Genomic DNA, 25,212 nt, shown 5'->3' with positions numbered 1-25,212 from the left:
CCCAGGACCTCATGCATGCCAAGCATATACTCTACCACTTGAGCTATACCCTATCCCCCTAGAGTCCTATTTTAAAGGATTATAAGCTCCCAATCATATACGAAATCTGGCCTCTCCTCACCCTCTTCCTACCCACCTACACTGTCTCCGTCAACCACATAGGCTGAACTACGTAGACCTCACCTTCGGCACCTTGATAACTGTGGATGCACTGAGGGCAGGGAGTGGGTTTCCTACTGAGGCCCTGGTGGGACTAGAAGACTCCAGTTTCACCAGCTTTCACTCCAGCTCTGATCACTCCTCACTCCACATTCCTTTAGCCCTTGAGTTCAGATCACAAGATCTTAGATGTATTCATCTTGCTTTGCAGTGGCCATTTCTTGTTCATTCAGTGACTTCTCCATTAGATTCTAAACTCTTTGAAGGCAGAGATTTTATATGACCATTTTATATCCTCTGGGTTCTGCATATATTGTTTATTAATAAATGTTTGTTGAATGGCTGCCATGATGCTTTTAGTACTGCAGCCAGTCATTCTGGCTCACACATATTGTGCACTTACGGTATGCCCAGCATTGGTCAAATGCTTTGCCCACATTAGCTTATGGATTCTTTACAACAGCCTTCTGAGGTAGTTACTTTTTTTTTTTTAATATTTTTTATTGATTTATAATCATTTTACAATGTTGTGTCAAATGAGGTACTCTTAACGCTACTGTTTTATAGACTGAAAAAACAGAGACTTACGGTTATTTGCCCAAGCAACTAGTAGAAAGCAAACTGAGATTTGAACCCAGGTCCAGGCTGGCCCTCGGCTCTACCCCTGAGCTATATCACTCATGGTCTTACTGCTGAGCTACACTATCTCCTGGCTAGTTACAGCATCCATCACTTGGTAGCAGGGAAAACCCTGCATCCTGCTTGAAATAAACAAACCAAAGGAGCTGGTAGGCCCTACTCATGCTTCCTTAAGACCTAATTCTTCAGCCTTAGGCTCTGATTTTTAGGAGTAGTATCAAAATTTTGTAAAACAGCAATCTCTTGTCCATTGCTTCCAGTCTGAAACTCCCTGAACCCGTTCCTGGCTTTCTACCAATCCTACCCCAACATCACAATGCCTGCTGAGCAGTCCATCAGTCACCTTGTCACTCTGTTGATTGAATAGCCTCTGCTGATTCCCTGGGAATAACCAGCTCAATCAAGTCCCCAGCACAGAGATGCCTTCCCTCTGGTTTCCTTTCCATCATTGCCTCCAGGTTTCTCTCTAGGTAATTTCCCCCTTATTTCTCCTTTCCCTCCTTTTGCTTAAAAAACGGTGTGGAGTTTAATAACAAGCCACTGGTGTTGTACAAGACGGGTCAGACATCATTTAACGTGGCTAACTCTGCCCAGGAAGTGCACACAGCCAAATGCACCAGGACCTGATGCTTGCAGCCAGGGGACTTCTGTCCACAGCCTTCAACCTGCCTCTGGTCCCTAGTGACTGGGTCAGTGAAGTGGATTGGGTGGTCCACCAGTAAGAGCTCAGGCTACAATCTGAAGATGAGGGCTGGGCTGGAGAGAACTCCCCAGCACTGGCTTCCTTGGCAGAGCCTGCACCTGCCCGTCTTTTGAACAAAGGCATCAAAGTGTTGGAGGCTGCAAAATGGACTGGCAACAGAAGAGACAAGTACCAAAACTGTTGCCAGCAGCAGCAGCAAGGACAGAATACAGTTAGCTAGGCCCAGGTCAGCCTATTCCACAGTCCCTTCCTTGGACAGCTATTTACAGACAAGGTGCAACCTCATTTTTCTGAGCCCAGCACTAGGCCAGATTCCAAAAACTCCTAAATCTCAAGTCCCCCACCCAACACCGAGTCGCTCTGTTTTTGGGCTTAGCACTTACCTAACACTTTCACAGCACTTTGCTAACATAGATTAATTAATCCCCACAACACCCCAGACCTGCATACATTATGATCCATGTTTCCTAGATGGAGAGACTGGAAAGACATGCTGGGTTTCAGAGAGGGGTGTACTTGTTGCCTCTGATTTGCTCCATTGTGCTGCTTTGAGTGTGCAGGTATCTGTGTCCCCTTTCTTACCTGTGATATGAGCCCCTAAGAACTTGCCCAGTATTTGAAAGAGGCATTCCACACAGCAGCAATACCGTGCTCAGCGCTGGCAGTAGCCTCCTGATAAGGCAAAAGCTTTATCTAGTTGTGTGTAGAAAGCTAAAGGAAAGTGAGTGGTGATCCACGTGTTGCTTTTCTCCACCCCTTGGGCACTGGGGTGGCATGTGTGTCTGGTGAAGGTTGCAAGAAAGAGAAGTTTCGTGGCTAGTTGGGCAGAAGGGCATTTATTGAGAGGATGGGAGGGAGAGGAAAGGGCTTGGAAAGGATCCAAGGGAGGCTGCAGAGAGCTGAGCAGCAGGGATCTGAGGCAGGAGGAGTCTGATCAGGTGCTGCTGAGTTCTCGGTGTGAAGGTATGAATCGTCTTCCACTTTGCCCCCATCCTTTCCCCACCCTTTTCCCTCCCTGTTCACACTCCCAAGTCCCAGGAGGCTGAGCCTGTCCCTCAGCTGTGGTGATGGGCTGAGAAGGAGGATGGAGAGGAGGAGCTGGTTTCTTCAACCTCTGAAAAGGGAGGAAACTCTGCCTCCACCGAGACCGTGTGTGCAGGAGGAGACCCAAAGGGATGCAGGTGCTGTCACGAAGGGCTGGGATGACATGTGACAGGTGCTCAGTACCACCTGAGCCAGGGGATCCCTCCGGGATCTGGGAGCTAGGTGGTGGTGGCAGAGACTTGGCTGTGGTCACAGTTGGGCAGGCTGGCATCACCACCGAGCACAGAGGGCTGGAGCTCTGTACAGAGCAGCCGACTTTCCTCTCTCAGTGATTAAAGGGCTCACTTGCTGAGTCATAAATCAAAGCCCTGGCATTTCGGTCAACACTGGTGGATAAATGATCCCCAAACTCTGGCTGGCTCAGTTCACTAGGGGATGATGCTAATAAGAGCAAAGGTTCAGACACTCAGGGGGCACCTTGCCCTTTGAGGTCTGCCTGTGTTACATAGGCAGTCCTGTCCACCACGGAGGCTGGTGGCAGTGCAGAGCCATCACTGCCAACAGACAACAGAAGTGAAGGAAAACCTCTCCCACACACCAAACCAAAGAGTGGAAAGGGGCCTCGCGATGTAGTTCAACCCACTCAGTAGTAGAAACTCAGCTAACAAAAGACAGCGTCATTCAGATGAGAAGTGGGAGGAACTAAACCTCTCACAGTGGGAAGCGTTGTTAAGAACAAGGACCTGCCCCTAGATAGACACGCTGAGCATGTCATCCGTGTCCAAGATTCGTGGGGATGGGAACTTTCTTTGCATCTGGGAGGCTGCCAAGGAAACCCCCCCCACACACACACACACAAAGCATTGATCTGCTGTCCCCTAATAGCCCTCAGGGGATTATGCTCTGATAGGGTCTTTCCTTTTTAGAGGCAGAAACACCCATCAGCATAAGCCGTGCCTCAGAACAGGCATATATTGAGGCCCCTGTGAGCTGAGGGTCGGGGGTGGACTCAGTGGCAACCTGTGATGCTGAAACTCCGTCTGCTCTCTGATACGTGGCCGTCTGGGAGTGGGTGAGCCTAGGTGCTCATGACTTGCTGAAGAACTCAATAGATCTACCCTGGAGAAAAGCCAAGAAGGATAGAATGGAAAGCTGGAGCCTTGAAATACACTGGAACAGAGTCCTACATGCATAGGGTGACCATGTGTCCAGATTTTCCCAGGAGAGTCTGTTGACGCCTGCTCTCCTGGTGTATTAAGAGTCCCTCTTTTATCTCAAAAGCATCCTAGTTTAGATGATAAATTGTACAGCCATTCTTATTTTAATTTTTTTTTTCATGCAAGAACCAGGACTTAGGGCTAAGCCGGATGCAGAAGCAAATGCCCCAGTAGTAGAGATGGGCCTAGAGCGTTCATGGTAGGCTCCTTGGAAGAAGCTGCTCAGGAGATAGGGCAGGTGTCCTCCCTGCTCTTCACTGTCACTCTGGGCCATCCTCCCACCCTCCTCAGTACTTCCCAGCTTTGACTCGCATTATCTGACTCCTCCACCCTCCACCCTGCCTTGTCGCATATGTCACTCCCCCCCAGGCCTCTCCCCTGGTTCCTTGGAGAATTCAGCCCCTGGCTACCTGTCATTCTCTCCAACACCAGAGATCCTGCCTTGATGACCTCATCCAGTCTTAGGGCTTTAAGTACCACCTCAAGCCTGGACCTCTTTCTTAAATGCTAGACTTACAGACGCAACCGTTTACCACTTACTAGGATTACTAACTGGCATCTGGGGCTTAATCTGCTGAAAACCAAGTTTTTGCTTCCCTCTGACACCTCAAAACCTGTTTGTTCCTCTTAGAGTTTTTAATTTCATCTCAGTGAAAGGCAACTGTCTTCCAGTTACTCAGGGCAAACAAACAAACAAACAAACAAAAACTTGGATTCACCTTGAAGCCTCTCTTCTATTATACTCAGTATCTGACTTGTCAGAAAATCCTGTGGTCTCTCCTCTGAGTACACCCAGCATCTGACCGCTGCTCCCTACCTCCACGGCCAACATCTTGGTTCATTTCACCATCACCTCCCGACCCCAGGTTACTACAGTGTCCGATTAACTAGTCTCTCTGCTTCCACCCTTTACTCTTACCCTCCACCCAGCAACTAGAGGGCTCCTCATTAACACGTAAGGTAGATCATGTCACTTTTCTGCTCAAAGCCCTATATTATGGTTAAAGCCAAATTCTTCGTCACGACTGGGGCAATTCTGTATGATCTGAATCCCCATTACCCTTCTGACCTCATCTCCTACTAACCTCCCTCTCACTTCTCTGATCCAGTCCTGTTGGCCTTTCACGTCAGGCTTACTCCTTCCTCAGGGCCTTTGTACCATGCTTGCTGTTCCTTGTGCCTGGAACACAGTTCCTTCATTTCCTTCATTCCTCCTTCTGACTGCTCGGTAAGGCCACCCCTGACCAACCTACTAAAACTGTAACCACCCCCACACAAATTCTGTCCCCCTTTCCTGATTTATCTTTCTTCTTAGACCTTATGATTAGCCTACTACATATATTACTTACAAGCCTTCTTACTGTCTATCTGTCCCACTAGAATGTAAGCTCCAGGGGGCAGGCACATGTGTATTTTGTTCACTGGTGTTTCTCCAGTGTCTAGAAAGGTGCCTGAGCTTAAGTGCTGAATGAATGCTTACTGAACCAATTGAATTAAAGCATCAGTTACAGACACCCTTAGTTTGCCTCTGGAGATTTCGCAACCTTCTAACAAATTCCAAGAACCTTTCACTGAAGGGAATAACTAGAATCTTCTACTCGAACCTTCTGTCATGGGAAGAAATCTTTTTGCCTGGATCTGATCTATTGGAACCCACACTTTGCACGTACTCTTTTGAGAAAGGGGACCCACCACCTCACCAGCCAGCCTGATGGGGAAAATCTATGGGTTAGAAAGTGCAGTCTTTTATTAAACTGAAACCTTCCAAGTTGTATCCACTGGTTCACTGCCCCCCTGCCGGAATAAGTCTACTTCCTGGTCTACACAGTCTATCATGGTGCCTCTGACCCTTGTCTTCTGCAGCTCAAGCAATCCTAGTTTCTTTATGGGTTTCTCTGATGATGTAGTTTCTGCCTCCTCACCATCGCTGCCCTCCTCCAGACACAGTGCCCCGCCTACATGAAGTTCCCCCAAGCTGGCCATATATGACTACAGGTCTGACTGCCGTAGAGAACAATGGGATTATCACTTTCCTTGGAGTTATGACTCTCTGGTCTATCATAAAGGCAGGGTTTATGGGTGCTGATTGCCTCACTGGTTTGTGACAGGTTTTGCCTGGGCTTCGAGGGGGGTGGAGGTTGGAGGAGGACTGGATAGGTTGGGGGTCTGTGTGCATTGGTGGTCATGTGAGGTGGCTGGACAAAGTGTAGACCAGTGGAATTGATATGTGTGCCAGAATGAAAAAGGCTGGGAAAGGCTGTTTGGGAAGAAGACCTGGAGGGTAACTAGCATGTGACCTGGGGTGTGGTCAGATGAGTCATGAAAACCCTGCCTAATGGCCCAGCATCCTGGGAAGTCTCCCAAACTGCTCCAAGAGGTCTTCTGATCATTGCATTTTCCCATTGTGCCACCATTATGGAGTGTTGGGGTGCCGGCGTGAAGTGCGATTTGCAGGTGGGTTGCACAGTAGAAAACCTGAAATCTAGTCCTCGAGTAGGTTGCTTAACTCTGCACATCAGTTTCCTCATCTGTAAAATTCCACCCACCTTACAGGATCCTTAGGTATAGACAATGAATTAAAAGATGCAAAAGTGTTTGTAAACTGTGAACTATTTAAGAGATAACTATTTTTGCTATTTTTTTTTTTAAATTAAGTGTTTGGAGAGTACTAGAGCAAAAGCTTTTTCTTGATCTATACTCTGAAAGGGCATTGGGTCCTTCAGCAATTCAAGCCACAGCTGGCCCCTGGTCTAGATACACCAACCTCTGATGCCTGAGACTGGAGAGGGCGCACCTGAAAATGGGGATGACGTGGTTGCTGGGAAAGATGCCGACTCGTCCAGTCACCAAGGAGACGCCCCTGAGCCAGCCATCCTGGTACCTCCCCAGTACCCTGATGCCCTCTCCCTTCTGCAGGTCCAGCTCATCGGGTCCATGGGCTGAATAGGAGTGCAGGGCTACAAACCTGGGGAGACACAGGCAGTTGGTGAGAGAAGAAGGTGAGCACGCCTAGTGGAGGGCATGGAACCAGCGAAAGGTAAAGGGAGACGGAAACTCAGAGCCCGTTGGCTCAGTGGTTAGCAACGACAACTTTTTAAGAATTGAAATCTTAACATGTCAGGCAGATAAAAGTGGTAGAACCTGGCTGAAACAGCAATGGAAGGGCCCAGATCCCTGGCCCCTCCATCTTCCCGCTCCTCCTTAGAGTGCCCCACAGCTGCAAATCACTATTTAGGTCACATCAGCATTTTGACAATGGCGAAACTGACTTAGAACAGAGAGAGGAGTTGGTGACCAGGAAATAGTGGCAGAGCTGGGCCTCAAACCCAGAAGTGATGGTTCTGCCTGGGATGCTTTTTCACACTGCTTAGAGTGTCACTCGAGGAAACGGTCACAGCCATCAAGGTTCAGGGAAATGAGGGGTCAGTACAGAAGCCTGTCTGATCCACTGCCTCTCCTAAGGGTGCGGACATGTCTGACCCCAGGAACGGGGAGGAGCTTGCCTAACGTAGGCAGGAGGTGGACCCTGGGAAGTGGGAGGCAGAGGCTAATTTCAGTTTAACGGTGCGTAGTCGGAGTGCTGGCTGCATGGTGGGATGGAGGAGAGCAGGCTTGAAATGTGCTAGAAATGTTCTCAGATTGGAGCATTGACTTTCCACTCTGAAGTCCACACAGGAGTTGGGCAGGTAACATCCAGGTATGAGCTGGAGGGGGAAGACCTTGGGAATAGTGATACTGGTGAAAGAGAATAACTGCCTGACTAAAGGCATTAAAAACAACCCACTTTGGCTTGCCAGGTTCAGGGTTACCAGGGTATGGACTCAGGCTAGATATTGGGAAGTAGTTCTAGACCTTAAGGACTTCGAGACACTGATTTTATCAAAGGGGCTAGGAGAGTGTTCTCATCTGCAAGGTTTTTTTCTGTCTAAATTGCTGTATTTCTTTTTTCCCTGATGACTTGAGCAAGCAACATCTATTTATGACCTAGCATTGTGAATCTAAAGGAAGACCATAGATATTGCTCAGGACTCAATCTCCCTGCAATGTTTTGGTATATTATCTTCTAGTCTCTTTCTACTTTTGTAAAATAATGAGCCAGGATGATGTGGTTTGCTAATCACGTTGTTCACCATTATTTCCTTTGGTGATTGTAAAGGAAGGGGAGGTGCGGTCTCTCTGGATGCGATGTTTGGGGCCGGGGGATGCTTGATGGCAGAGGGATGGCAAAGATGACCTGTCTGTTCCAGGACCCTGAGAGTGGAGGGCTGAGGGTGTTACTCACATGTTAGCTGAGAGGTGTTGCTGGGAGCCAGGCAGATGGACGATGGCCGTGGAATGTCCCGGGGAGGCAGGTACAGGGTGGTAAGTGCTGACCTGCACAGATAGAAAAGCCAAGCAGAACCAGTGAATGCCCCAAGCCAGGCCCACAGCAGAGCCACTGCGGCCTGACACAGCAGAAAACCAGGAGCCACACCCTGCACCACCCATGGTGTGTCTTCTCTGTGGTTTGTGGCTGTGGGCAGAGCAGGGTGGGGGTGGATTGGTTTACAGTCTGCTGGGGTGGCAGGCCAAGGTCACATTCCAAAAAGTTGCTCAGATAGGGCAGAGCATGAAGACCTCTCCAATGTACAGTCAACAGGGCACTGCTGGCACCTCGATCTGTTCCCCCGGCCCCTCCCCACCCATCTCCCAGTGCAGTCACCTCCTTCTATGCAAACCTATTCTCCAAACATGATGCGATGGCTAATATTGAGAATGTAAAGCTTTCCAGGCAGTTTTAAGTGCTTTACAGGTAATTCAATCTTTATTAAAGGTCCTCTTATCATCCCTATTTTTGGGTGAGAAACTGAGGGAAAGAAAAGCCACTCAACTAGAATGAAACAAAATTTAAAACCAGGTAGTCTAGGTCCTGAGCCCACACTCTTACCGATGCTAGTATTAACACATGCACACACGCACACATAAACACACACAGAACAAGACAGAAACAAAGGCCCCACCCGGTCAGTGCAGACAACTAAGGAGATGGCCACCTTCTGAGGAGGCAAGTCTCTTCCTGTTACTAGGATTGAAGACTGAGGCCCAACCTGTCTGAGTGAACGGGCTTCTGGTGGGTGGTTTCCTGGGGTCGGTTGTGCCACAAAGGGTTTGTGAGGCTGGATGCAAGGTCTTCTAGCAACTGGTGCTTCCTGGAATAGGATCTGGGGATCTGAGCAGGATCAGAGAAAGGGTATGTGTGTGAGGGCGCGGGTGGGTCTTTCTCCTACGATCTAGAAACATTTTTTCCTCCTTTTGGAAGGAAATGACTCATTGAAAAGAAGTCTTTATCAGGACAGAAGAATCTACAGCTATGTGGCCTCTGGGCATTTTCAGGTCTTGAGGTGTTGATGGGGGAGGAAGGGGACCGGGGCAGGGCCTGGCACAGACTTGCCTCGACATTCTACTGGCCATGAGGCCCCCTCATCAGTCATGTGGGTGGAGACAATGCAGCTCCCGCCCAGGAGTCAGGGGACAGGTCTCGCTTAGTGCTCAGGCGAGTGGCTCTAGCATTTTACCAGGCTATGTGATCTTGAGCAAGTATTGAATTCTGTGGTTCCTCCATTTCCTCATCCATAAAATGGGACAATAATGGTATTTTTCTCATTGAGTTTTTATGAGGATTACATAAAATAATCTATGTAAATTATTCAGCATGTTCTAAGTGTTCAAGAAGTGTTACTTATTTTGATCTGCCAAGAGATTAGCTGCAGTGCTGGGCAGGGTGGTGTGGGGGGAGCATATTCCTCCATGAACCGATCTCTTCCCTCCCAGAGGGAGCTACAATGCTGGAAGGTACTTAATCGTTCCGATGCTTTTCTGTGTAATTCTTACCTTGGTGGTACACATCCATAAATGATACGGTGTTGAGGTTTGCCTGTTTCTGAACACAGTGAGAAGGGATTCACACTGCGTGGATTCTCCTGTTACTTGCCTCTTGCACTCAGTACTCAGTTTTTGTGGTGGGTTTTCCCTGCCATCCCGTATTTCATTGTATGCGTCTACCACCATCTGACCATTTTATCATATATGCATCGTTTGGGTGATTTTCAGTTTGGGCAGTCCTGAATGATGTTTCTATGAACATTCGTGGGTGTGTCCCCTGTGCACATGTACAGGAGTTCATACACCTACGAGTAGAATTGATGGGGCATGAGCCTGCTCAGTTTTATTAGGCAATAACAAACTGGTTCCCAGTGTGGCTGTAACAATTTACACTTCTGCCAGCAGCCAATGACAATTCCTGTTATCCCACCATCTCGAAAGCTTGTGGTAATGCCAAGCTTTTGGGTAACTGTCTGTGGTGGGTGTGAAATGATACCTCATTGTGGTTTCAAATTAATTTCTCTGAGTACTAATGAGATTGGGTTTCTTTTCAAATGTTTATGGGCCATTCTTGTTTCTTATATGAAATGCTTCTTCATTTCCTTTGTCTCTTTCCTTGCCCTTTTTTGGGTTATTTTCTTATTAAGTTTTGAGTTCTAATATTTTGGATATGAATTGTTTTGTAGCTTGTATTTTTACTCTGATGTCTTTGGATGAAGTGAAGTTCTTATTTTTAATACAGTCAAGTTTACAATATATTCCCTGATGGTTGATACTTTAAAAAAATCTTGAATACAATTTTTTTTATCCCAAGGTCATAAAGATATACTTCTATATTGTCTTCTAAAAGTTTTATAGTTTTGCCTTTCACATTTAAGTCTTTAATCCACCTGGAACTGATTTTGACAAGGGAGGAATCCAATTTCATCTTTTTCCACATGGATACTCAATTAACCCAACACCACAGTTCACCCTTCCCTTCTGATCTGCAAAACCTGCTCTGTCATAAATCAAGTCTCCATGCTGTGTCTGTTTCTAGGTTCTCCAGTACATTCCATTGGTTTAATAGAATCCCTATGCTAAATCCATGCCATCTTAATTACTATCGCTTTAAAATAAAATTTGATATCTGATTGGGTATGACCAACTCTTCACCCCAACGAAATTCCATCTTCTTTTTTCAAAGTACCTTTGCTATTGGCTTTTTGTCCTTCTATTTGAATTTTAGAATCATCTTTTGAGTTCCAAACAAACAACTCATTGGGATTTGAATTTATAAATAAATTGGGGGGAAAATCAACATCTTTAAGATGTTGAGTCTTCCAACCCAAGAGCGTGACATAATTCTTCATTTATCTTAAGTCTTCTTTAACATCTTTTGATAAAGTTTTATACATTTTCTCCATAAAAGGCTTTGCCTGTCTTTTGCTGGATTTTGAAAAATTGAGTTGCTGTTGTAAATGCTATCTTTTTGTTTTTCTGTTTGTTTTCTTTTTATTTATTTTGTTTGTTTGTTTTCTTTTTAGAATACAGAAATGCAATTAACTTTCTTATACTGATTGTATGCAGTAACGTGGCTAAATTCTTATTTACTCCTACTACATTTTCCTAGATTCTTTTGAGTGCTCCAATAGACAACATTATCTGCAAATAATAACAACTGTGCTTCTTCCTTTCAAATACTTAGTCTTTTACTTCTTTTTCCTATTTTTCCATACTGGCTAGGTGCTCTGGGAGGGACAGAGTTGAGCAGAAACATACCAGACATTTTATTCTTTTTCTTAATCTTAAGGGGAATGTCTTTAACATTTTACCATTAAGTGTGATGTTTGCTGTAGATTTTATTAGACTTATTTAGATTTTATTAGATTATTTATTAGATTATGTAGATTTTATTAGATTTAGATACCATTTATCATGTTAAGGAAGTTCCCTTTTACTCTTAGTTTGATAAGATTTTTAAAATATGTGCAGTGAATGAACATAGGATTTTATCAAACTTTTTTTCTACAGCTATTGAAAAGATAGCTTTTTTCCCTTAATTTGTTAATGTGATAGATTACACCAGGTAATTTCATAATGTTCAGCTGAACTTTCAATCTCAGGAAAACCCCAACTTAATCACGATGTATTCTATCTTCATACACTTGTGGATTTGGTTTGCTAACAGGTACTGGAGGGCTTTTGCATCTATGCCTGTAAGTGAGGTAGAACTCAAAGTTTCCTTTCTTATGTTGTTGTTTTCTGGGTTTTGATTAAGAATATCTGAGTCTCATGAAATGAGCTGGGGAGTGTTCTCTTTTCTTCCATTCTTTAGAAGGGTTTGGAAAAAGTGAAGTTAACCCCATCTTGAAAGTGTGAAAGAACTCACCCATAAACCTATCTGGGTCTGGGGTTTTCCTTGTGGGAAGAGTTTAAATTTCTTTAATGGTTATGATACTACTCTAAAGTAGTTGCCAGGAGCTGTTTACCAAATGTAAAATGTTTTTCATACTCTGCTTGCTGAAGATAAATTCCTGATTAATTTATTTGCCTGATGGCCTCTGTTGGGGAGAAAAGGTGGTACCTGGAACTTATGCATAGAAGCTTGGAAAACCCTAGCTTGGAAAACCCCAGCTGACATGGATCCCACACTGTCAGTTCAAGCCCTCAGTGTCTCCAGGGTTCCACTCATTACTTAAGAAGAACCCCTTGTGAACAGTCACTGATTAAGGGGCTTTCTGTAAGTCCTTGAGACACTGTGCAGCCATGGCTGAGAGGATGGACTTTTGGGGATGTCTGAACTGAGTTTGAAATTTGGCACTGTAACCAACTGACTCTGTGAGGCTCAGACTTAATTCCTCTGAGCCTTAGTTTCTTCATCTATAAAAGGGAGCAGTAATAGTAGCTACCTCATAGAGTTCTTGTGAAAATTTGATCAGAACTTGCATGCAAAGTACTTTGCTCATGTAAATACCCAATAAAGTGTAACACTGAGATGGGGGACAAAGCAGATGTGTGAGTAGAAGAGGCAGAAGGTAGGACCTTCTTAATGAAACTGGACTTTAGAAGGAAATATTCATTCTCCGGAACACCAGGGCCAACCTCAAGAGTCCAGATGCCCTTTCACAAAGACCCAGTGAGGGGTGACTACCCCTGTGTGGGGGACATGTATTTAGGAATCTCTTTCCTGACTCGGGACTGGGCTATTCTCATGCACCCTGAGCTTCCAGTGGAGGGTGAGGTCTGACACCTCTCTAGCTGTGCTCTGCATTGGCTTCTTGGGAAAATGCAGGAAAAAAAAAAAAAAAAAACCCACGTCAAAAGAGGAAGTCAAAATCCTTTTCTTAAAACTGGGCCCTCTGATTGGGCAAAGAGTGTCCCCACCTGGCCCCTCACCTCCTTCTTCCCTTTTCAGTCTCATGCTCTCCTGAGCCCAACAGCCTGCTGCCTTCAGGGCAGGATTTTAGTCCCAAAGCAGAGTCTGATGGCTGAGGGCTATTAGTGCTTTTTGAAATGCCAGGGCATACCAGAACCTTAATTATAACCCTCACCCTCCTACTCATAACAGTCCATCTGAAGGAGTAACTGCTTGGCAATAATGATAATTAAATCCTCTCACTGGACTTCATGAGAGACCATAAAAATCTAAACAAGTAAAGTTCCTCTTAAGTCTGCTGTGGGTCCTCTCATGGCATTTATTCACAGAAGATGCTTGTCACGCATCTCCTGAGTACCAGGCACTGTGCTAGGTCCTGGGGACTGATGACAAAGGCCACTGCTCACCAGGATAGCACAGACTGCAAGAAATCTTCTGTCCGCCCTACGCCAGGGTCCTGCCTTCACATTTTCTGGATAAGAGCATCCCAGAGAAGAGCTGTTTCTGAACATCTAGAAGTTTAGGTGCTCTGCTGGCCTCTGAAACAGACCCCACGTCTTAGAAAGTGGCTGTTTATGGTGGAGGGAGTAGGGCTGAGACTTGGAAAAGGGCCCCACAGGGAGAGTGGGATGGAAAAGCAGCAGACCAAAACCAGTCAAGACACACAATGGCATAATCGTTAAAAACCTGGGTTCTGGATTCAGATTTCCTAGGTATGTCTCTCCCCACTTTATTATTCTTTCACCATGTGACCCCGGGAAAGCTGTTTCACGTGCCTGGTCCTAAATTCCTTCATCTGTTTTAGGTGAGGTTTGATAAGTTTTTCTCTAAGGACTGTCAATTTTTATAGGTCTGTGGGTTTCACTTTGGGGATATAGCTGGAGGACATAATGGAAGTAGGACTTAAAGCATGACCTTCTAAAGAAGGTCATGAGCCCAGAAATCATTTGACAACGTCAAGTTCACATGGCATCTTCAGAAAGTTAATTTCTTGCCATGTATTTGTTGTCTCATTATTTTTAAAATTTCTTGAAGGATATCATAGCAACCACAATGGACGTTTTTAAAAAGAGAAACAAGATAATCTCTCACTGCCCCTCCACATTATCAAAACGGTTGTCTTTGCTCCTTTTGAGTTATTAAGTCCTCTTAATAAATGAAGGATTTACAATCTTAGAAACTGTAGGATCTGGAGGCCTCAGGATCCCCCAGATCACCGCCTGATATCTTTTTTCTTGACAAGTCTGCCTCCCTCTTCTGGATTGTTGTTACAGGAGACCCTTGGGAAACACCCCACCCAGAGGCAGAGATCTCTGATGTGGCTGGTCACCTAATAATTCTTCCTTTTCCTGGGGTTGACAGGACATGGCTGTCAAGTCCACTGAGATCCAGGGGTCGTTTCTAGGGACAGCCTCAGGGATCTAGGCGAGTGAAAAGAACAGAGAGTGACATGCCCAAAGCCAGGGCTCACAGCTCCTTTCTGGATAGCGTGCTTGCTGGCTTTACAAGGTGGTGCAGAAGTCAGGAGAAGCTTGTCCACTACTGTCTCAAATTAGACTTCAACAGTTTTGATTGCCCGCCCCGAGGGCTCAGTCTGTGGTGCCTGAAGGCCGGACTGCCCCTGGAGCAAGCACTCTACTGTTTCTCCTGACACTGAGTGAACCACACCTGCTTGGGAGCGCAGCCGCATCTCACCTTTCAGGGCGCTGCATTGGATAGGAAATAATGGGAGAGTACGTTTCAGGGAATCTCTGTTTCCAGGTGTCACGATATTTTCATCTCATTGTGCTCAGAAGGAGTAAAACCATGGACTTCCATTAAGCAGGAGGAGATCCCAATTTCTGGCCCATCCTCAGAACACCCTTAAACTTACTATTTGTTTTCCCAGAGTTTAGCACAGTAGCTCAGCACTCAACACATGTCTGCTGAGTCTGCTTTCAGGAAGGTCAGTGGCTAAACCATCTGGGACAGATGTGAAGGGACTGTCCTTCTCCCAGTTCTGTCTTCTGCTGGTGTTAGGTATTTGTTGACACCCAACGACCGAGGTATATTGCGGGGGGGGCAGTTTACTTTTTGTTGTTTACCTTCTCTTGCTGTCCCCTAGCTCAGCCTCTTCTCCTAACCAGCAGTTTCCCGCAAACTCTGGGTGTCATTTTTCTGAACACTCTGGGTCATGGATTTTAACTAGCAGAACTCCTGGAACATTGGAGGGCCATGATTTGAGAGTGAATGTCTGATGCCTTTCCATTGACAAGTGTTCTGAGTGTTCCCAGCCTTGAGTGAGGCAATACGAGGATGGGATTGAAAGGGAGGCATGGTCTCTGTCTCTTCAGAGTGTATCGTCTCACTGGGGTCAGATGGGGGACACCAGAACAGACTTCAGAAATCACAAGCACCACAAAGGCTAATACTTACAGAATGCCTGCTGGGAACCACCCATTCCTAAGTACACTTTTAATCTTCACAACAAACCAAAGGGCTAAATACTATTATTATCATCACCATTCCCATTTGACAGATGAGAAAGGCAAAGCAATACCTATTAAAGTAATCTGCCCAAGGCCATAGAGCCAGCCAGTACGCAGAGCTGGGATTCAAACCTAAACACCGTGACTGAGAGCCAGCATCTCCGCGATCCCTACAGTATGCAAAGCAGCGCGTGCACTTTGGAGGCTTGAGAGGCTCAAGCTGCCAGGGCCGCAGGGGTCCCAGGGCGCAGGAGTCCCTGAGGGCTGGGGCCCTCAGACAAGCCCTCTGTGGCTCTCTGGACCTCATTTGCTGGGCTGACCTGGGCAAGTATGCCCCGTTTCTGGCACCCCTGCGTAGACGCCTGGGAAGAGATTGCCTAGTCCTTTCTCTGCCGGGGTTTCAGGGCGCACTTCCAGGGCTTTCCTAAGGCACAGGCAGCGGGACGTCAGGCTGGGCTTTGGCTCCTTCAGCAAAGCCTGAGGGAGAGGGCTGGCTGCATTTGGATAGTCACTGCTGATGCTCAGGTGGCTGCTGGCCACAACAGGGATGTCGACACACCCAGTGTCACTTTACCCCAATCATGGGCCAGGTGGAATGGCTGTCCCTTATGTAACAGGCAAAGTTTTTCTTTGAGTTGTGGTCAGGGGACTAAGGTTCATATTAACTATACATGAACCTTGAAGAATCTGAAGCCCCCTCCCCTTGGCTTCAGAACTCCAGTATATGAGAGCTGGAAGGGACCCTGAAGATAGTCTGACTTAATGTCCTGAGCCTCCAAGAGGGGAGATGGCATGCTCAAGGTCACCCGTGGGATTTGGCGGCATAGTCAGGTCAGGTCCCCACTGGGAGAGGGGCTCATGTCCTGGTAGCTGGTTCAAGCGTTTGGTGTACATGACTTGTTTCCTGGACTAAGTCACTCATATTCACAGATATTTATTGAGATTTCCATGTGCCTGGCTCTGTCCTCATGGAGTTTATATTCTAGAGAGGGAGAAGGCGAGATAATAAACACACAAAATAGAAAGTAAGGACAGAGACTGAAAAAAAAACAGAGTAACTGGGCAGTGGAGGTGGGGAGGGGGCTTTGCATAGGGTGGTTTTGATTCCATGTCTTCCTACCTGGCTGGGAGGATGCTGGCCATGAATTTGGTCCAAACCAACATGTTGCCCATTCTGTACACCTGGAAATTGTGCCTTTGAGGGGCTCTTGGCTTTGGGGTTCGGTCCTGTTCACCCACAGTGCATGAAAGGGATGGGGCTGAGGACGCAGGCGCTGAAGGCATATTTTTTCCATATATGGGAGGCCATCGGCGTGGAGGCAGGCTGTCTGGCCTCACGCCCAGGGTGCAGGTGTTTCTGTCCTCTGACAGAAGCCCTGGACAAAAGCATGGGCACACCCTCAGCAAGGGAGGGGGTTGATTAAGAGCAAAATCCCCAGGCTGGCAGGGTGTGAGCTAGCAAGGCAGAATGACAAGACCAGTAGAGCTGGGCAGTGACGCCCTTTGTCTCCTTTCTGTGTCTCTTGCAGAGGTGCCACTGCCCGCCTTCACTGGCTCACCCGCCTCACAGATCCACCCCCTCCTTCACTACTGATTTCTCTGTTCACTTTCTCCCTCTGACAAGCATTCACATCTCCTTTCTTCCTTTTTAAAATGGAGATTTAATGGGGATTGAACCCATGACCTCGTGCAAGCTAAGCACACACTCTACCACTGAGCTGTACCCTCCCCCTCACGTCTCCTTTCTTTCATCAACCCCCTCGATCACTGAATCATCCGTGAATTCAGTCATTTCTTCAGCTGGTGCTTATGCTTATTGGCTGATAGACACTGTTTCATTCACTTCTTCACTCACATCAGCTAACCTTCACCAAACATTTCCCCACGCCAGGCTCAGTGAGGGTTACCCTGGAGGGGTCAGGAGGCACCAGCTACCTTATTGAGAAGGAGTGAAGGGTAAGAAGGCGGAATTTGGGTAAATTCCAAAACAAGGCGTGATGTGACACACGTGCACCTGGAGGCTGAGATGAATGGGGGGGTTCCAGCTGGTGCCTCTTCCCTGCCAGGCTGCAAGTGACCAGATACACGCGTTCTCACAAAGGCACCGAGGACCTCAGATATTGCGAGACCAGCAGGTACTTGCATTTTCAAAGAAGACAGAGAGAGAGGGCAAGGTTCTCACCCATGGGCTGGCAGACTTTTTCTGCAAAGGATCAGACAGTAAATATTTCAGGTTTGGTGGGACACACCATCTCTATCCAACTCAATGCTGCTGCTATGTGTGTGAAAGCCGCTGTGGATAACAGAAAAAATGAGCGTGGCTCTGTGCCGACCAGACTTTAATTCTGAATGCTGAAAATGGAGTTTCATGTCATGCTTACATGTCATGGAATAGTCTTATTTTGGTCCCTCCCCCAACCAATCAAAACTGGAAAAACCTTCGTAGTTTGTGCGCCGTTCAAAACCAGGCTATGGCCACATCTGGCCGCTGAGCTGTAGTTTGCCAATTGTTTTTCAGCTCCAAAAAAAAATAAGTGAATGCTGGATAATTTCCAGGTGCCAATAGTGGAAGTAGTTGGGGGTAAAGTGTTCTTCCCCTGATGACTGCTTTCTCTGCTCACATAGAGAGATGAGGGCCCAGCGAGGGCCTAATCCCAGTTGTAAGGAATATGACTTTGAAAATACAGGATATTTCATGAAAAAGAATATGAAAATGAATATATGTATGCACATATATGACTGGGACATTGTGCTATACACCAGAAATTGACACATTGTAACTGACTATACTTCAATTAAAAAAACATACAGGATAGACTTTCTTCAATACGATTCATGTCCTGCCTGTTTGAAATGGATGCAGGAAAATGATGAAAATCATGAACTCTCTCTGACCTGCTGCTTCAGATATGTCCAGAGTTTGTCACCCCGGTGCTCGCACATAATGGGGTTCAGTGAATCTTTATTGAATGGCTGGCTGGCTGGCACGTGGTGGGCCGTGAAGGCAGCCAACCTTCTCCCATCATTGCCAGCTCAGGTCAAGGCCAAGGCCAAGGCTGCAGGCAGAGCACAAGAGCTCAGTTAGGCAGGTTGAACTGCACCCAGCAAGAGGGAAGGACTCGTATGCATTCCTAACTCTGCCCTCTGTGTCCTCAGAGTTGCCCGAGACTCAGCTGTGAGAAAGCACCTTTTCCCTAGCCAAGTGTCTGGAAATAGACAAAGTGGTGTTTGCTGTGTTTTCTGCACGTGTAAGCAGGTTTTATTATGCATCCAGTTGTGCAATTTTCCACCCGGGCTTGATTGTTTTGGAGTGGGGAGAGAGAGAGAAGGATGGATATTGTATCTCCCAAAGCTTGTGCTTTGAAATACAATGAGCATTTTTTTTTTAATGAGAGAAAAAAAATGGCTCTTTGCCTTGGAAGTTTCTGTTTCCTTCTCTTTTTTGAGAACATCATTACTTGCCGAAACTAAAATTCCTCAAGCATTAACAAAGGCTTGTGGTAGGGGCTTATATCTTGTTTTTCCATGAGAACAATTTGTTAAGAAGGTGTCCCTGGCGCCCTCTGTAGAAACCCTCCCCTATGGAGAGGACCTGGTTTTCAGCTCATGCCTTGAGAAAGCAGCTAATTTGCTGAACAAACCCAGATGTACCCTAGTCCAGTGTAGCCCCCAGATAACACCAGCCTGGATGATACAGACCCACTGAATCTTGGATTATGAGCCTGTACACGGATGGCAAACACGTGGCCATGGGCCCCCTTTTCCTCCTCCTGGGCCCATGACGGACGTTGCTAGTCAGTCCCATCACTCCTTCCCAATGAGCCTGGCTGCTGCCCCCGAACTGCTCCTAAACTCTTGCTGTGAACTATCAAGTCAGCCTGTGAAAAGCCCCACTCCTGCCACTTGGGTGGAGAGAGAGTGTGGGCTTGGAGGAGAGTCAAACTCGGGTTCTAACCCAAATCCTGGATTGCACTTGCTGAGTAACGTTGAGCTAGTGACTTAGCCTCTCTGGGTCACCATTCCTCCATCTAACATGGAAATAATAACATCTATTCACAGTACTCACAGAGGCTGGTTTGTATGTAAGACCTGGCATGGGGCCAGGCACCTGCTACCCTTGTCACAACATTAGCTCCTTTCCCTTTGAGCCGAGCGGAGTGGAAAGTGGACCCGTTCCAACAATCCAGTCAATATGTGGGTGCCTTCAGTTTCTCCAGCCCGGGCACGTGAGTCTCTGTTGGCACATTTCCAGTGACAGCACTGACAAGTCTAGCTGTCCCACCTTTGGAAAGTTCTGGTTTTATCCAAAGCACTTATATTCTAAGCATGTGTTTGGGAAGAAGGGTCTGCTATTCAGAAAAGGCATTTGCCTTGCACACTTGTTATGTTAGCTGCCATTTATTCTGCATTTACTGTGCACCAGGCCCTTTGCTATATACTTCATTGGCGGTTCCCAGCTGGGGCCGATTTTGACCCCGGGGGATGTTTGACAACGTCTGATGGGGGATGCTCCTGGTATCTAGTGGGTGGAGGTCAGGGATGCTGTGAAACACCCTACATGCATAGGACAGTCCCCGCAACAAAGAATTATCTGACCCCAAATGCCTGCAGTGCTAAGGTTGCAAAATCCTTCTGCATGTGAGTATCTCATTCAGTTCCTGACCGGTCTCTCTGAAAGATGCTGTCACTGAGTCCTTGCAAGTCTTAACCTCGTACCATTAAGGAATGTCTGTGCCCCCCACGTTTCTCTCTGCCACCCTCCTTGTCCCTGTCTGCTGTCCTGTGCCCCTCTCTTCTCTTTCTCCTGCCCTTTTATTTTATCTTGCTTCTCTTGTTCTCCCTTCTTGCTGAATTCTGAGTGTGTGCATATGCGTTGCAGGCCCCAGTGGCCTCGGGAACAGTGACCCTTGCTCCTGGCTCCCAGAGCTAAAGAGTCTGTGTTAAGATGTCTGAGGCAAAAGCTGGGCCGCTCCCTTTTCCACCCGGGCAGGGCTGGGGCTCCTTAGTGGCTCGCCTGCCAGGATTAATTGGGCAGAATAATGATGTAAAGTTTAACCTCTCGCTGGAGAAATGCTGAATCAAAGAAACAAGCTAAGCAGCAGAGTTAATTACAGAACTTGCTTTGGTCACCAGAAACCAGAATGGTTTCTCCCCAGAGGACTTCGGGGAACTTGGGTAGGGCTAGGAGCCAATGACTGCAGGCTTCGTGGTGCCCCCAAGTGCTGGCGTTTTCTGGTGCAACTTGGGTCTAAAGGGAACTGGGCTGCCAGGGCTGAGGAGAGGAGCATGTAGGCACCCCCCTTCACCTCCTTTTAGCACCTGGCTGACTTCTGTTAACCTTCAGATCGCCACCTGAAGGTCACCTCCTCCAGGCAGGCTTCCCTGACCTCCCTCAGACTCCCTTCATTCCCATCCTTCAACCTCACGGCACTTTGCACACCTATAATCTTGTAATCAGGTATTTGTAACACTTTGTTCAGTTTGTCTTCCCTGGTGTGGAGGTTCCACGAGTGTAGGGACTGTGTCTGTCTTGTCCCCTGTGTCGCCTGTGCTGGGTGCATGGATGGCACCCAACAGCTCTTTGTTGGCTGCTTCACCGGTGGGCCATGAGGGGCTTGGGCAACTAACTATACCAGGTGAGGATGCAACTTACAGAGAAAGCTGTGCAAACAGAAAATAGTGGACAGACAGCCCTGCCCGGTCTCCACCCTGGTGTCCTCCTTTGTCCAAAGTCTTTCTTCTTGGCTTCCCTCCTGTGACCCCTCCTTGGGATTACAGCTAAGAGTCTGAGCTGAGCAAGTACAGTTCCCCCAGGGGCCTCCTAGATAAAAGCCAAAAGTCATCCTCCTTCCCTCCTTCCAGAATTGTCACTGCTTATCAGGGGAGCCCTGGGACTTTGGGAAGGCTTTGCGCTCGAAGGCAGGCTCTGACAGGTCATCCTTCCTCAGCGTGCTGCTGGCAGATGGCCCCATCAGTGAGGCCGGTCTGCACAGGCCAGCCCCGGGGCCATGGGGAGAGGGGATGCTTACAGCTTCCTGACTTGACCCACCATTAATCACAGAGTGAACATTTATAGAGCCATTTACCACTGCCAAGCCCTGGCCATTATCTCAGGTACATGCATCACCTCATTTTATCCTCCCGGCAATCTTAATGAGTTAAAAAAAAAAAAAATACAAGGCATCACGTCAGTTCCATCTTACAGATGGAAAAACTGAGGCCCAGAGAGATTAAGTAACTCGCCCAGTGTTACACTGCTCAGTAAGAGGCAGTGTGAGAGTCCCACCCGGAGCTGGCTGACCCCAAAGCCCTTATGTTCATCCTCTCACTACACTGCTTCTCCCTCAAGAAGGTCTTGAATAAGAACTCTACCTGACACCTGGTGGGGCCGAGAAAGCTCTGCAGGAGCCAGAAAGGCAACAGCACTGTTGTGTGAACGTGCGCTTCAGCAGAGGACCAGAGGAATCACAACCGTCACAACCGTGACCATCACTCACTAAATCATAGCAACTGCTCTTCCCGCTGGTTTTACCTTCAGAGTGCGCTCTGCTAACAGAGCCACAGCATACTCTGCCCAGGGCATTCTGTCATTCCGCCTAGAAAACGAGAGCCGGGGAGGCAGAGCGCCGCCCTCAGGGCCGTGCTGTTGACGGGCGGCAGCGCACGGACCTAACTTCAGCCTGACCGGGGAGGTGACAGGCACCTGTCTCGTGCTAATAATCGTTGCTGCAACTGGGACTATGTGGCTCAAGGATGAGGCATTAAATGAGACAGTAAAAGGACTCTTTGTCCTGTCTTAAACTGCAATTCATTTATTTTATTTTGGGGGAAGACCTTGAGTCTGTTAGGGAGATACTTTTTCTTGCCAGTTTTCTTACATGTAAAATGAGTCCAGACCACCTCCACATCTGCTAGTGGCTGTGAAAAATACATCGTAGGGAATTCAGATTGGAACGGTCATCTAGATTTTGGCTGAAGCCAGGGGTTTTCCTCGCTCCCACAAATGATGATATATATGCTGTATTCTGAAAGCTCTGCCTGGAGGAAAGCAGGGAAGAGAGACGGCTGCAGCTCCCTGAGTTATAGCTCATCCCGGCAAAGACCCCGCATGGAAGGACCTACCCATTTTGCAGATGAGGACGCTGAGGCTCAATGGGTAAGGTCCTCAGTTCACCGTCACTTAGTTACTAGGTGGCAAAGCCATGGCATGAAGCTTCACCTGACTCAGAGCCCTTCCATTTATACTCAGCTGCCTTCCTCTCAGGGGAAAAATAAGAACCACCCTGAAATCCATCAACAGCTTCCACAGGCTCCTTCGGCATTTTCATTATTTAGTTTCTGACAATCTGTGTGGTGGGAGAGATTTCTCCTTGTACCTCACGAAATCCTTCCTGTGCTGATTTATGTTCCTTTCCTCTTGCATACACGGGAACACACAACCAGTCTATAAACCCAAGTTTGGAAGAATAAAGCCATCTCCTGTTCCCATATCAACCCTGCAGCCCTCTCTTCTCCAGGCTGAACAGACCCCGTCTTTTCCTTCTGGTCTTAGCCCGGCTGTGGGAGCCAGTCCTCAGGAGGGGCAGGGGAATGAACACAGGCCCGAAGGGGCCAGGAGGCGGAGGCCGGCCTGAGGGCAGAGATAAGGATGTCAACAGGGAGACTGGCACAGGCAGGCGGGAGAGATTAGCCCGGCTGGCAGTGGCCAGTGGAAAAAGGGGTGGCCGTTCAGTGATGGCAAACATGCCAGCAGAGAAGGTGGTGAGAAATGAGTCCTGTCTTTGGAACAAGGGGAACACCCTGAAACAAACAAGGGAGAGAGACAAAGAGAAACAGAGGGGTGGTGGGGGCAGCAGGGGGGTGGAATATATAGTGGTTGAGGCATGAACTTTGGATTCCCTTAAATATATGCTGAGGGCCTGTGAGATGCAGGTTTGGACATCATTGCAAAATGATTCAGGGAAAACTCACAGTAGAGGATTTTACACACACTCACTTCTTAGCATGAGTCAATCTAATAGAAGCACTGCAGCTTAAAAAAAAACCAGGGGGAATGATGGATCTGGAATGTTGCCATTTTGCAACCCCAAACAAATGGTCATGAATGGCTCCTTATGGATAGTAGACAGGGGTTACTGTCTACTATCTGTGTTACTGTGTTAATGCTGCAAAGATGCCACCAGTAAGGTCCAGAATGTAAAAAATTCAACAGGACAGGTGACTTTTTAAAACATATCCATGACAAAAGATGAGACAGAGAGAAAGCATGAGTGTGTGAGAGGACCTGTAGAATAAAAGAAATCTAATAGACTTATTGACCCAATGCATGGTGTTTACCTTATCTGGATGCCATTTAAACAAACCATCTTGTAAAAAAATTATGAGGCAAATACAGACACTTGAACACGGAATACTTAATGTTTTTAAGAAACAGTGATCCATTTTCTAGTGTATGATATTGGGATCATGCTTATGTGAAACTCTTAGAAGAAAATGCTCACTGAAATTTTTAAAGCGATGCTGAGCTGTGTATGGACGAAATGAGATGATGTCTGAGCTTTGCTTTCAAATAACTCCATTGGGGAGCAGGTTCGTGAGTGGGGATATAACTGAAATAAGATTGGTCTATAAGTGGGTTCATTGCTGAGACTGGGTGATATGAACAGGAGGATTCATAATCTTCTCTTCACTCTTATGGATGTTTGAAATTTTCTGATAAAAAATGTTCAAAAACATTTATAGGAGAGCGACTGAAGAGAGATCTAGCAACTGACTGCTAGGGAAGTGTGACTGCTAACATTTTAAATAATAGCAACCGTAACAGAAGTGGGAACCAAGCACCTGACACTCCTCACGTCTTTGATTTTCCCAACAACCTGGTGAGGTAGGGGTTTTTCCTGTTTTTGGTGGAAACCAAAACTTAAGAGTAGCTACAGGCTTGTCCGAAGTCTCCCCCTGGGGACGGAGAAAAGGGTCTGGGTCTGAAGCTGGAGTGGTTTCTCGTGCCCACAGCACTGCTTCCTCGTGGCGGTTCTTTCCCCAGGGGGATCTGCTGGAGCAGAGGGTGAGGGCGACAGTTTATGGGGCTGTCTCCACCGGGCGGGGGGTGGGGGTACGTTCTTAAAAATTTAATAAACATATTTCAAGGCCCCATAGAATGTACTTTGGGGCAGATCACAGTGACACGGAGCAGAACAGTTTGAGGGGATGGGTGTCCATTTAATGGAAGCTCCCACTTTTCACCCATGGCTCTTTGGGGCCAGTCTGGCCAGCGCAAGAGAACTCTGACAGCATCATCTGTCAGTAGGGATGTGCTGCGTGAAAACTGCAAAGATAAAAGAAATTTATATTGGGAGATGTCAAAATAAGAATATAAACAAAACATAGGATAACCTTCTGTCAGTTACCTCAGAAGGAGGACTAGCTGAGCATCCTAAACAAAAAGTAGCATGGAGAGTGTGTCCAAAGGAAAAAAAATGATCCTACTGCTAAATAAAAACCCTCTCTCCTGGCAGTCCTGAGAACTGTAAAGTTGGGTTGGGAGACTTCTGTGAAAGATGGAGACCAAGGGGCACTTGGGGAGGGGATCTGAACTTAGAGCTGAAGCTCCTGGAAATTACTTTATTCAGAATATTTCAAACATAACGTTAAAAGGAGATTCGGTTTTATAGACCTCAGAATTCCCTAAGGAACGTGACAGCTTATCCTCCCAGGAGCCCCTGAAAGATAGGTGGACTTGTCATTATCCTCCTGGAATGGGAT

At 47.1% G+C, this 25,212-nt stretch overlaps 1 protein-coding gene across 6 annotated transcripts in view; it reads right to left on the bottom strand.

Annotated features, from left to right (window-relative positions):
• Window positions 1–25,212, bottom strand: part of SH3RF2 (SH3 domain containing ring finger 2) — a 119,522-nt gene that overhangs the window by 22,686 nt on the left and 71,624 nt on the right. For all 6 annotated transcript variants that reach the window (XR_006726626.2, XM_045520064.2, XM_045520065.2 and 3 more), the window contains 2 exons: window positions 8,045–8,136; window positions 6,557–6,727 (listed from right to left, as the gene is read on the bottom strand). Coding sequence is in view for 5 of the 6 variants with exons in the window: in XM_045520064.2 (XP_045376020.1) it covers window positions 6,557–6,727; window positions 8,045–8,136 (263 nt within the window). In the remaining variant the exon portion in view is untranslated. The remainder of the gene's footprint in view (window positions 1–6,556; window positions 6,728–8,044; window positions 8,137–25,212) is intronic.

Source organism: Camelus bactrianus, chromosome 3 (genome assembly GCF_048773025.1).
Source record: "Camelus bactrianus isolate YW-2024 breed Bactrian camel chromosome 3, ASM4877302v1, whole genome shotgun sequence".
NCBI classification, from domain to species: Eukaryota; Metazoa; Chordata; class Mammalia; order Artiodactyla; family Camelidae; genus Camelus; species Camelus bactrianus.
This window is presented reverse-complemented; position numbering and strand designations above follow the sequence as displayed.